At 37.8% G+C, this 14,408-nt stretch overlaps 1 protein-coding gene across 1 annotated transcript in view; it reads right to left on the bottom strand.

The window, feature by feature from the left end:
* The window catches only part of COG6 (component of oligomeric golgi complex 6), an 86,800-nt gene that overhangs the window by 46,161 nt on the left and 26,231 nt on the right, over positions 1-14,408 (bottom strand). The window contains exons 5-8 of the mRNA XM_067563048.1: positions 10,227-10,338; positions 5,850-5,930; positions 5,542-5,614; positions 3,774-3,867 (exon numbers count right to left, since the gene is read on the bottom strand). Coding sequence (XP_067419149.1) covers positions 3,774-3,867; positions 5,542-5,614; positions 5,850-5,930; positions 10,227-10,338 — 360 coding nt within the window. The remainder of the gene's footprint in view (positions 1-3,773; positions 3,868-5,541; positions 5,615-5,849; positions 5,931-10,226; positions 10,339-14,408) is intronic.

The following is a 14,408-nucleotide window of genomic DNA, read 5'->3' as shown; positions in this document are numbered from 1 at the left end:
TGCTGTGGCTGCTCATGCATCACATCTACAAAACCTCCAGTTTTCAAATTTGTCTTTATTTTAGTTGGGAAAAGGAAGTAAAGACCCAGATGAAGCATTTATTTCAATTGCTCTAGACTGACTGCAGTTCCTATTAAGTTTTGTTAACTAAGGTTAACAAGACAACACCCAAAATATTAAAAGCAAAATTGCAGATTTTTCTACTGTTGCCCCTTCCCCATTTTCCCAACTTTTGCTTATCTGATGAAGAATCTATATTAAATGCAAGGGCAGCTGACTTTCAGTTTGTACCACAGCACTGTTTAAATCTCTGAAAATCTCATCAAGGAAGACAATACCAGGTTTGAACATTTTTGACGTGCTGGTTCCACTGTTGGGTTGCGTGCAAGAGAAGCTGTGGTTTTTTGGTTTTGTTTTTAAATGGAACAAGAGTAAAAAAATAAAATCTCAATTCAAGTCACCACAACACAGTATCACTTTATGTATATTTCCTCCTTTTTTGACATCACTCTGACCTCACAATTAATCAGAATTATAAAACAAGGGCTAAAATGTTTAAGTATATCTCAAATTTAAAATTTACATAAACATCAATGAAAAATGCAGTCTCTAAAATAATGAGAATATTTCCAAAATACATTGATTTTACAAACTAATTTGAACACATTTTTTCATTGCAACCTTTGTGTCATAAAATATTAAGATTATGACAGACATTATTGCCATTCTTGAAACACTTTTAAATAAAAACTATGATTATTTCCTAAACATTCAAAGCACAGTTAGCACAAGTTAGCACACGAGGTAACTGCACTTGAGTTAGCCTAGCTCCAGTGACCATACTTCAAAACCACACTCAAGTTACAAAGCGATTTGATTAGTAGCACAGATGACAGGCTACAGATAAGTTGTGGTATATTGAGCTGTTGCATCTCTACATTACCAGCTTGAGCTCAATACCTCTCCTTTCCCAAATAGTAGCTCAAGCTTAATGCACCACTTAATTTGTGCTATAAACTCATATTTTTTGCCAATGGATGGAAATGGAGCTGAGGAAAAACTTGAGTTACAACTCAACCTGACTGTGGTGTGAAGACTCGCTCTGACTCTTTAAAAAAAATAAACAATTAAAATGTTATTCTTAGATAGGTAGAAACTTAACGGGCAGTAAGTTATATCACAAACTACCATCTCTGTTCTTTTTATGTAAGTCTACTATTGCCTCTTGAAGAGATTTAGAGACCTTTAATTGAAGCAGGCATTAGCATTTAATCTTTGAGAGTTTATAAAGCACCAACAGGGTGTTTACATTAGTGTTTACCTTTTCATTTCTGGGAAACAATTTTATTCCCCACACTCACAGTTTTGCAGCAAAAACAGGTATCTGACCACACAGAAACTTCAAAAGATATCTGCAATATCTTTCCCACAGAGAAGTAACCCTGACATTACCAAAGATCACAAACTTTCTGTAAATGTTAAAAACACATGACTGCCCTTTCCAAGGTTTCTCAGTATCTACTACAGAAATATTGTATTGTATGACTAATAAAATATAGCGAGCTACACTGTAGCCTACCATAAGTTGGTCTGAAAAAGGCACTGGGGTGAGGATGCAAGGAATCTTCATTTCATCTCCAGCTGCATCTTTGTGCTCTAGCCAGCCATAATATAGTTAAAGAGCACAGGCACTATGTGATGGATTGCTGCCAGCAGTAAAAGTTGGGGAGGCACAGGGCAAGGGCATGCCTCCTTTAAATTAACAGCAAAGCTGTCTGGGCATGTGGAGTTGTACATCCTGCACTCCCTGAAAGTACATTTGAGCTCCCCTTGCAGCCTGCATTCTCTCAGAGCCCCAAGAAGATTGAGGTTCACAATGCACCATGCTTCCAACTCTTCCAAACTCAAGGCTGTACCCTAAAGACACAATCTAGCAGTATACATTTAGCCAGAGTGATGTCAGAAAAATTCTAAAACAGTAGAAAAATACAATACAAAAAGTTACTTAAAATCTAATAAAGGCCAAAATGATAAGTATATGGTTGCATCACCATTGCTCAGCATTCAGCAAATACTGCAAAATTGCTGATAGAAATATAGGGAATTAGCATTGTAAAGCATTTGTTAAGCCTTCAAACCATTTTTTGGGGGGTGGGGGGGGGGGAAGCTAGAGAGAGAGGGAAATAATAAATTTTATTTCTATTTAAAATTACTTTCATTTAAAATTACTTGTATAAATAATTACTGAAAATTAACACTGCATTCATGTCACTACTCAATAACACAATGGCTGGAAAAAAGCTAATGGATTTCTGTTGTTATGTCAAGCCTCTGATGTTCAGCGTGATTATTTTCCTGCAGTTCTGGCACACAATATTGCGCATAAAGGCCCCTATTCAGCAACACACAGAAGCCCGTGCCTAACTTTAAGCACTTAAGTGATCATACTGAAATCAAAGTGATTAATCATGTGCTTGAAATTCAATACACTTAAGTATTTTGCTCTATGGAGGCTAAATGGACAGCATGCTAATACACACATCCCAAGCAAAAACAAAGACAGTTCTGACAGTGCCACCTTGTGGTTAATTTGCCTTTATCATCAACAAACAGGATTTAGGTTTAAAAAGTCCTGTTAGAAAATTCTGAACAAGAATTAAGCATTCATTATATAAGATACCTAGTTACCCTTTAGCTTGTTTATTCCACTTTACTGTAGTGCAAGAAATTAATTAACAAATATAAAGTTTTCTTGTTGACAACAGAACAGTTACACAAGAGAATACTACAGTTGCCAACAGAATGTTCTTTCTTTATAAACAAAGGAATTTACATTTAAAAAGTTAAAGTTACGTTATTAAAGTGGAAAGTAAAAGTATTCAAAAGTTAAAATAAGCAATTAACTTTATTCATGTTGGTGGGAAAGGCTAAATATAGACTACTAGGAGAAAGGTTATGGACGAGGTGGAAAACCAGGGAGAACACACAATTCACAGATCCCCCATTAGCACTAGTGGAGAGATGTATTTGTGCATTCTGGATCAAGCCCTGTAAATCCTGACTGAGGCCTTGACTGGAATCCTCCAACAATGCAGTAAGTGAGGCTACCTGTCAGCTGATCTCTGGTTTAAACCACATTATAGTACTTTGCAATTCAACATTATTTTTTTAAGCTGTGCACTCAACTGGAAGACCTAAGATCTTCATGTGTCTTTTTTATATGAAAAGAAAGCATGTAGGGCATATATATATATATATAATACAGTGCTTTTAACAGACTACTATACTTTACCTAATAGGAGATACTCTCAGTATCAGTAGAATTTGGATAAAAATTAATTAGGCTTTAGCAAATTTTTACTTTCCACAAATAAATGAGGTAATTACATGCCTTGCATTCTGACAAAGGAAACCTAGACTAGCCCCACTTAAAAAACAAAACAAAACAAAAAACTTAGAGAGCACATATTCACATTTTAATGGGATGAAAGTATAGCTGGTATAACTTTTTTTTTAAATAAAACTCAAATATATTTGTGGAAGACCAACAGTGAGACTTCTTGTACAATGATTGCACAAAGAAGATACTGAAAGTTTAGGGACACTGAAACATGCCTTTCTTGAATTTTTATGCGAAACTAATCATTATCATATTCGGTATCATTGTTTGTACATATATGTACCTGTGTTACAGACTGGATGAATGGATATATTTGCTAAGAGAAGAAAAGATACCTTGTATGTGTTAGAAATAATCATGAATGCTTACTTACTTATATAGAACAGGTCTATCTTGCAGGGCTTCCATGGCCTGGGTGAGAACTGGAGAAATGTCACATGATTCTTGTGTCAAAGTCCTGCACTCATCTATAAAACAGCAACAAAGTATCAGGTAAACCTATATTATTTAGACAGTAAAGATGGTGTAACAACTCTTATGTCTTGCTATCATGCAGGAGATGAAAAGAGAGTAAGAGTCCCAGAAAGATATTAGGCTACAAGCAGAGTCTCTTCATTTTATAATATAGCTTCACAATTATGTTATAGGTTGGTCACATCTGTATCACTAGGATTCATTTCCCCATGAGCAGCATTTTTCTATATGAGTGACGTGGGTCTCAATTTTTAAAAACTCAGTGTAAGATTTGCATATGCCATCAAGTTCATAATTTTAAATAGGAGGATTACAATACAAATTTATATAAAGGGCATTACATGGTTTTAAAAGACTGCACATTTTACCTCAATTTTAAATAAAGCAGTGCCTAAAAAGAGAGAACCAGACACTCCTAGACTGCAAGACAAAGGGCTAGTGCAAAGTGGAATAAAGCCACCTACAAGCAAAATTCTCATGCTGTTCATTGATTTTGAGTGCCTTAGTTTGTGTGTATCTAACTTGTGAATCTCTGGCCTGATTTTTACAAGTTCTGGGCACCCACAACTGCAAATAAAAAAATCAATGGAACCAGCAAATGCTTAGCAACTCAAAGTTACTAAGTTAGTTTGGTTCTCAAGGAAGTGAAATACAAATGGCTCTCATCAGTTTGTATGTAGGTAAAAGCTGTGCAAGCTTCCAACAAGCAAAACTCTATCAGTTGATAAACTGCAACATTTCATGACAATTATTGGGAATATGGAAAAGGAAAGCAGATTTAGTTTTGATCATCTTTATACATGAGTGATTTTTTTAAGTGATGGATGTGCCTATGGCTCTCGTCTTGTATATTTCACTGAAAAGGCTGATACAATCATGCCAAATTGTATAGTTTGATATTTTATATGGATAAACTTCCATTAAGGAGCAGGGGTTGCAACTATGAACCTCATTTTCCATGTGACCTAAGATGAATATAAATTTAGGTGTCCAGTGATGAAAAGCTAACCCATAAATTCACTAACTGTACCAGGTGCTCTCAGGAATCTCCCTATTAATCTCTTAGAGAAGAGAGAAAAAGAACATTTGCAATTTTACATTGTCAATATGTTTCGGGGAATCTTGAAACCAAAGTATAAAGCATTTATATTATAAATGTATAAAGTATATATATTACCACTGAGACAAAGGGCATCCCAAAACCAAATACTCTTTCTGTAATATCAAATCACTCCTTCATTTTAAACTACAGTTAGTGATTGCCAATTACCACCAATCAGAACTTTCCAGTAACCATCAAAAAGTCAGAACATGATGTCCTGTGTCCCAGTAGTATGACCTGGAATACCAAATTTTATTCATTTAGGATGCTAGAAGATGCATGGAAGAAAGTCACCTAACAAGCAAGAAGTTAGTTTTAACAATAGAGTTCAGATAAGCCCTGTGCTTTAATGGCAGCTCAAAGAGTAGGAACAGAATCTCTGTGTAACTGGCTCTCAGCAGCTAGCCAAGCACACAGATTTCTCTACAATGTAGTGTCTTGGATTTCCTTCTGATTTAATCAAAGAAAGGGTTCTAGCTGAAATTACCCCCATTTAAAAAAAAGACCACCCTAATATTAATAAATCTAAATCTCCTAACAAAAACAAAAACAATTGTAATCCTACTTTGAGCCCATCTGTAAAGTCGCTCATAAGAAGTCTCTTGGAGCAAAGCCATCTGTTCCATAATTTCTAGGCCACAAAATAAAAATATTTTATTAGGTGTTTATAGAAGCATCTAAAATCTAATTTAAAAGTCAGCATTATAAAGAAATGGGAATTTCAAAATGAGATACGTGAGATATATTGTGTGTTCATTCTTCAGATTTGCAGCATCTTGTGTCATCATTTGAGACCACAAATAAGGCATCTCCATAAATTACTGGTTTAACGATTAAATTACTACTTTGCAGTTATTCAGATTAAACTCACCCTGTTCTTTGTTGGTTTGTACGGAGAAGAATCTTGACATCATTATGAATTTGCTTTACTCTTCCTAATGCCTTGAAAAAATCCTTTAAAAATGAATTTCATTATTTAAAGCATATCCAGTTTTTAAACAAAGGGAAATCAACTTAACAGCTGTATTAAAATGCTATACTGGAGGTTGTACTGACAACTGTTTAAGAGTAGGAGTTGGCATTTTTGGATGAAGTGACATACGCAACTGTGCAGAACGTGTCTTCCACTTATGATCTTACGGCATCCTTCTGGCAATCACAGCAACTGCATACATGGAAATGTAATGCTGGAATTACTTTTCTTACAAGTTCTGTAGCACTTTAAAGACTAACAAATTTAATTTCAGCAGGCATAAGCTTTCGTAGGCTTCAGCCCACTTCCTCAGATGCAGTTGGTAGAAATAATACAGCAAATATTGGCAACATATACAGGAGGCAACATATACATATCCAAAGGCATAGACAACAATGAGGTAGGTGGATGAAAGCTGGGTATTTGAGGCCTAATGACAAGGGTCATAGACAACAATGGGGTAGGTGGATGAAAGCCGGGTATTTGAGGCCTAATGACCCTTGTCAAATACCCTCAAATACCCGGCTTTCATCCAGCTTTCATCCGGCTTTCATCCAGTTTATGCCTGCTGAAATTAAATTTGTTAGTCTTTATAAGTGCTACAGAACTCTCATTGTTTTTGCTGTATACAGACTAACATGGCTACCCCTCTGGATCTTTTCTGCAATGAGCACTTTGTACCTTTTGAGACAGAGTAATCACACACTCTGCTTTTAGTCTTCTGTTCGGATTCTCTCCAGTGGTAAAAATGGCAACAGCCAACAGCACATACTAAGTCTGTTTGGAACACCAGCAAGTTTTCCGTGGATCACAATTAGGAAACCACTGCTCTACACACATTCCACTTTGACACTTCTGCCATATCTAGACGTTTCAGCAGACATTCCTTAATCTGCTCTCTGACCTCTCCCACATTAGGTTCAGTTTCATACCTCCAACAGCTTCACTTGCTTCTCCACTTGGAGAACCTGCTGTCATCACAAATCAAATATGATAAAAACTGAACTTATTCCTCCCTAACCCTCTTTTTTCTCAACTGACTACCACCCTCCTTGTAACTCTTGGCATTAACTCAGTTTCTCTCGCTCTTGACAAATCCTGCCACTTCTTCCTCCACAACATCTACAAAGTTTTTTCTTCTGACTTCTCTCAGAAAAAGGGTTGTCCTTGTCTTGCTTAGGTAAGCTGCAAGCTCTTCTTCTCTCACTTCTCTGCACCTAATCTTGCACCCCTCCTCTCATGCTGCTCTGTCATTTCTTTCTTTTAATCCATTCACGCAGAGAGTTCCTCTTGTCTTTAACATCAAGTTCTAACTGCTCATCCTCACTTATAAAGGTCTGGCAAAATTTTCTATTCTTATTTCCTACTCTATCTTCTGTTCTAAGTGCTCTTTTTAAAAATAAATCATTCTCACACCCATCTTTACTCCTTCAATTCTGCCCTATAAACTTAACACTCTGTTTCCTTGTGGGACAACCTCCCTTTCATTATTCAATCCCCTTCTTACAACACAATTCTTCCACAAAGCTTTTCAGTAACAGTCATCCAGAAAAAAGTGTGGGTGTGTACATCTCAAATATATAAAACTATGCCCACAGTTTGTATGTCTGACCTTCACCATTTACATAATTTAGAAAAATTAAAATCCTTGGGGTAGGGATTGTGTCTTCCTCCACATCTTCTGTACTCTAACAATGCTCAAGAAATATAGAACACAAACTAGCACACCACAACGTATGGGCTGAAAGTAATTCTTGTTCAAATTTGTATGGAATAACAACATACTAAGAAAAGTAAGTATTTGCAATGGACAAAAAAAATCCAGAATTTTTTCATGGTAAATCATTCTGCATTTCAAAATAAAAGCCAAAAAAATGTACAATATGCTATCAGAGCTAAAAAGACTCACCAGATAGTAACTTTGCTGCTGTATTTTAATGTTATCATTAAGGATGCTCTGTATTTTCCATGATTGTCCCTGATTTAGAGATTTTTAACTAACATGGTAGAAAAATATAGTTTTCTTTCATTTAAAAAAATTTAAAGGCAAAGTTAATTCTTTAATTTTGACACACAAGGTCTTCCCAGAGAAAATATTTGAAATTTGAAACTTCAGACACATTTGTTATAATTTAAAAATGTCACTGTCTCTAAATCTGAAAAGTACAGAATTATCTGGCATGTGTGTCAACTTTTTATTTCCTAAGACGTTCATAATACTTTGTAGTGCATGCATGTCAGTCTGCACAGTAAACTTTGAACAAAATGAGTTTAGACAACAGATGGAAAATTACAAGTATTTTCTGATTAAAAAGGCTGGTATTTTGAAGTTTTTAATGCATGAGTGAGGGAGTAGGCTTGGAGGACATCTTTACAAATTCACACACTATATAACAGAAATAGTAAAATTCAGACAGAAAACAATAACAGAAAGAAATCAAGGCTCACACACACCATAAATTTTCTGCTAGCATAGCACAACAGTTATCTGGTAGTTTTTTGAATTAACCCTACTGTGCTTACTTACTGGAGGACACTCAGGAGGTCATCATGGTCCACTAGGCATCCACTATACTTTTATACAGGAAAACTAATTTTAAAAAAATTGTTTTGTTTTCATGAAGTAGTCATTGACTATATGATCAGCTGTATGATATTTTGTTATCACCTGTGTTAAAGGTAACAATCAAATAAAACTATCTTCTGATACAGTTTTACCACCTGTTTTTCAACTCTGAAGAATGTAGTCTCAAGTCTAACAATAATATATTTTTTTAAAACACACTAGAATTATCTACAATCCAGTTCCATATTAAATCTGTTGTAGCTGATTGCACATCAAGTCTGCTGCTTCAGCACCCCAACTGCAATTCTACTCCCACTGCTTCTGCATGGTCTTAGATAGTTTAAAAGGATGTTCCCTGCTCTGGCCTGAGCCAAATGTTGAGTAAATTATTCAGTGATGTGGGTGCTCATGTTCCCTATTCCTCTCCATCTCTACCTCATAAAGAGAAGAGAGAAAACATGAAAGAAGTTTCATGGACTCATAGCCCATACTCTTTTTAGACAGGATAGGGAGAAAAGATCTTCTCACCATTGCTGGATGGCTCACCAGGAGGAAAGATACATATTTCCCAGAAGGGTAAGGAGGAAGACAATAGAGAAGTCCCTTTCAAATATGTGGTATAGTCAGAAGGGCAAGGACTTTGTTTTAGTTTAGTTTCTGAACTTAATTTCATTCGGGAATGAGTGAGAATCTTTAAGGATTTCATCTTGTGAGTTACTGCACTCCCTCAATTGCAATTGGATTAGAGAGCATGCAGTACCTCGCAGGATCGCCTCCTACATGCGAGGAGGAGAAGGAGCATCGAATAAAGGTTAGGGCTTATTCCAAAATCCACTGAAGTCAATAAGAAAAATTCAAGGAGTTTTGGATTAGGCCTTTGAGAAGTACACATTTGAGAAAACTGTTTTATGAAAATTTCTTTGTTTTGAACTTACTGTTTTCTATCACAACTCAAATGTTTCTTTCAATGTAACATTTGCTGTGTTATTAAATAGATGGCAATTACTCAAGTGCACGATCATTTAACGTGCTTTCATTTGTGCTTTTGTTAGTACTGTTTATGGCTATCTACTCTATGTCTTTAATAATGCTCTCACTGCTAACAGGATGTCTGTGGAAATGAGATACTGAGTCTCAGCAGGTATTCTGTATTCCAATGAAAGTTTCCATGTAACTAAAATAATAAAAGCTATTAAATATACTTAATTCTCTGGATATTTTAATTGCTTTTACCATAGAACAATGTGCTTTCTTAAGCAAAAACATATAAATATGTTTAAAAACTTAGTTTGGAAGGTGACTAAAAATAAGTGAGTCAGCACCTAATATTTCAAACAACAACAAATGAAACAATGAGGGAAAGTCCTACTTTAACTCAACTCAAACAATTTATACATTGCTATAGCCAAGAAAAATATACACACACACACACAATAGTGGTGCTACATGATAAAGTATTCTGAACTGTTCAGTTTCTGTACTTGGGCAAGACAGAATACTAAACTAAAAATTCAGAATCTGAGGCTTTAAAAAAATCTTTTAACAGTGGAGGAGGAAAACATTAAAAATCAGTTTTTATTGCCCCTCAAAGTCATTAATTAGAACAAAAATTTTTACCGTGATTTTTACTCATTATTGGTTCTATGTATGATGCTGTAACTGTGTTGTTATGTCTTAATCAGTACAAAACCAATAATGTATTATAAGTTACCTCGGTGATTGTGCCATCTCTTGTGCCTCGAAGGAGGTTCATTTCATCTGGAGTCAGTTGGAATTTTTCTATGAAAGCACTTGCAACTTGTGCTTTCATTTCTAGTCTTTGACTGTAATAGAAGTGGCAAGGACATTAAGTTGGAGATAATACAAAAAAACTAGTTTGCATGTACTGATTTTAAAATATTAATATTATTATTTTAACAACCAACGCTCTCAACTTCTAATAGTGCAATCTTCCCTTTGGTTACTTAAGTTGCATCACCATATACCTGATATAATTATTTCCTAAGATAACATATACCTTCATTGATTTTACTCAACAATATAAGCCCATGTGTTTGAAAATAGGAACAAGTTATTAAAATATTCAGTTAGCATTTATATCACAGATTATCTGGCAAGGTATTCACACTTGCATAGTTCAATATATGCCTGTCATTTCCTTTCAAGAATGTGAGAATGAAGTCTACCTGCACCTTTAGCTCATGTTTTCACAGACACAAAAAAGGCTGTACCCACATAACAGAACTGAGCCAACTGGCACATTAATTCACCCACTTTTCTGGAGAACAGACACAATTTCTATTTAATAATACACTGTCAGGAGTCATTTACTAACACCATGCACTCTCAAAAATGTACTAACCAGTGCTCATACCCTGTTGTCCCCCCACTCCTTAAGGTAAATCTCACAGGCAATTAAAAGGAAAAATCATTGAGAGGGCAGTATCTATGTGCTCAATGGGGTAAATCTAGCCATACAGCCACGGAAGGCCCTGAATGTAGCCCAATGAGTGTAGTTACATTGTGTAGAAATGGTCAATTGTGCTAAACTTAAGCAAAGGATCGACATACCTGCATTCTGCAGATATATGCTCTACAGAGGTTCCATTGACCAAGCATACCTGAGGTGTCTGAAGCAAGGTTGGAAAAGGGAATTATGTAGATGCAAAATGCACTGTTTCAGAAGCTAAAGCCTCCATGGGAAGGAAAAGCGTAGCATTCCAGTGGCCTGAAAGAAACATTCCTCAAACTTTTAATTTAGAGTTCTGGGACATTAACATTCCTGGGAAATACAGATTAGGATACTTGGGGAGGAGAAGCTACTTCTTAACTATGTGCTTGTGGAAAGGTTGAAAGGTCAATTGTTTTAAGACAATTTGCAGTTTTTTTGTAATTTTTGTCAGGCACTTAAATATAATAATAATATATGTACAAGACAGGGAGAAATAACCTTTTAATGCTGGATGCCATAACATTTTCCTCCAGGATCTAACCCTAAAAAGGAAGCTCATACATTTTGCTTATTTGCCTAGGAACAGATATGTTTACATCAGCAATCTTAACTAAGGGGTGGAGAAGTTGCACTGTATGTAAGAGAGCACTATGATTGCTCTGAGCTCCAGTATGAAACTGGAGATAAGTCAGTTGAGTGTCTCTGGGTTAAGCTTAGAAGCAAGAACAATAAGGGTGATGTCATGGTGGCTGTCTGTTATAGACCACCAGACCAGGAGGATGAGGTAGATGAGGCTTTCTTTACTCAACTAGGGAAAGTTTCCAGTTCACAGGACCTGATTCTCATGGGGGACTTCAATCACCCTGACATCTGTTGGAAGAGCAATACAGCAGAGCACAAACAATCCAGGAAGTTTTTGGAGAGTGTCGCAGACAATTTCCTGGTGCAAGTGGTGGAGCAACCAACTAGGGGCCGTGCTTCTCTTGACCCGCTGCTCACAAACAGGGAAGATTTGGTAGGGGAAGTAGAAGGCAACCTAGGCAGCAGTGACCATGAGTTGGTCAAGTTCAGGATCCTGACAAAAGGAAGAAAGGAGAACAGCAGGATACGGACCATGGACTTCAGAAAAGCGGACTTTGACTCCCTCAGGGAACTGATGGGCAGGATCCCCTGGGAGGCTAATATGAGGGGGAAAGGAATCCAAGAGAGCTGGCTGTATTTTCAAGAGACCTTATTGAGGGCACAGGAACAAACCATCCCGATGTGCAGAAAGAATAGCAAATATGGTAGGCGTCCAGCCTGGCTTAACAAAGTCTTTGGCGAACTTAAACGCAAAAAAGAAGCTTACAAGAAGTGGAAGCTTGGTCAGATGACTAGGGAGGATTATAAAAAAACACTGCTCGAACATGCAGGAATGAAATCAGGAAGGCCAAAGCACAATTGGAGTTGCAGCTAGCAAGGGACATGAAGGGGAACAAGGGTTTCCACAGGTATGTTGCCAACAAGAGGAAGATTAGGGAAAGTGTGGGCCCCTTAGAGAATGAGGGAGGCAACCTAGTGACAGAGGATGTGGAGAAAGCTGAGGTACTCAATGCCTTTTTTGCCTCTGTCTTCGCAGACAAGGTCAGCTCCCAGATTGCTTCACTGGGTGGCACAGAATGGGAAGGAGGCGAACATCCCGCAGTGCTGAAGGACTAGGTCCAAGACTATTTAGAAGGATTGGACATACACAAGTCCATGGGGACGGATGCAATGCACCCGAGGATGCTGAGGGAATTGGCTGAGGTGATTTCAGAGCCATTGGCTATTATCTTTGAAAGCTCGTGGCAACAGGGGGAGGTCCCTGAGGACTGGAAAAAAGCAAATATAGTGCCCATCTTCAAAAAAGGGAGGAAAGAGGATCCAGGGAACTACAGACCTGTCAGCCTCACTTCAATCTCTGGAAAAATCATGGAGCAGGTCCTCAAAGAATCCATTTTAAGGCACTTGGAAGAGAGGAAGGTGATCAGGAACAGTCAACACGGATTCACCAAGGGAAAGTCATGCCTGACCAACCTGATCGCTTTCTATGATGAGGTGACTGGCTCTGTGGATGTAGGGAAGGCGGTGGATGTGATATACCTTGACTTTAACAAAGCTTTTGGTATTGTCTCTCACAGTATTCTTATCAGCAAGTTAAAGAAGTATGGGTTGGATGAATGGACTATAAAATGGATAGAGAACTAGCTAGAGCATAGGGCTCAACGAGTAGTGATCAATGGCTCTGTGTCTAGCTGGCAACCGGTCACAAGCGGAGTGCCCCAGGGGTCGGTTTTGTTCAACATCTTTATTAATGATCTGGAGGATGGGGTAGATTGCACCCTCAGCAAGTTTGCGGATGACACTAAGCTGGGGGAGTGGGAGATACCCTGGAAAGTAGGGATAGGATACAGAAAGACCTAAACAAACTGAAGGATTGGGCCAAAAGAAATCTAATGAGGTTCAGCAAAGAAAAGTGCAGAGTGCTCCACTTAGGAAGGAAGAATCCCATGCACAGCTATAGACTGGGGACCAACGAGCTAGGCAGCAGCTCTGCAGAAAAGGACCTGGGGGTAACAGTGGATAAAAAGCTGGAGATGAGTCAGCAGTGTGCCCTGGTTGTCAAGAAGGCTAATAGCATATTGGGCTGCATTAGGAGGGGCATTGCCAGCAGGTCATGGGAAGTGATTATTCCCCTCTATTCGGCATTGGTGAGGCTGCATTTAGAATATTGTGTCCAGTTTTGGGCCCCCCACTACAAAAAGGATGTGGACAAGTTGGAGAGAGTCCAGCGGAGGGCAACAAAAATGATTAGGGGGCTGAAGCACAGGACTTATGAGGAGAGGCTGAGGGAACTGGGCTTGTTTAGTCTGCAAAAGAGAAGAATGAGGGGGGATTTGATAGCGGCCTTTAACTACCTGAAAGGGGGTTCCAGGAAGGATGGGGCTAGGCTGTTCTCGGTAGTGGCAGATGACAGAACAAGGAGCAACGGTCTCAAGATACAGGGGGGGAGGACTAGGTTGGACATTAGGAAAAAGTTTTTCACTAGGAGGGTGGTGAAGCACTGGAATGGGTTACCTAGGGAGGTGGTGGAATCTCCATCCTTAGAGGTTTTTAAGCTGAGGCTTGACAAAGCCCTGGCTGGGATGATATAGCTGAGGTTAGTCCTGCTTTGAGCAGGGGTTTGGACTAGATGACCTCCTGAGGTCCCTTCCAACTCTAATATTCTATGATTCTAAGTTGTATTTGGCTGAAAAGTGAACAGAAAACTCTTTAACGGACATCCCTTATCTGAAAATAAGTGAACTGCATGTCCTGCATATCTCAGTCTCTTTAGAAATCAGTTGAAGCATTTTAAAAACTTGTCAGTGCTTCAGCATATTGAGGGTAGGAATAAAACATCAATTGATTTGTATTTCTGAA

Source organism: Emydura macquarii, unplaced genomic scaffold, assembly GCF_026122565.2.
Source record: "Emydura macquarii macquarii isolate MOO-44397 ecotype Brisbane River unplaced genomic scaffold, CSIRO-AGI_Emac_v2 contig_2473, whole genome shotgun sequence".
NCBI lineage: Eukaryota > Metazoa > Chordata > Testudines > Chelidae > Emydura > Emydura macquarii.
The sequence above is the reverse complement of the archived record's forward strand: the minus strand, read 5'-3'. Positions and strand labels throughout refer to the sequence as shown.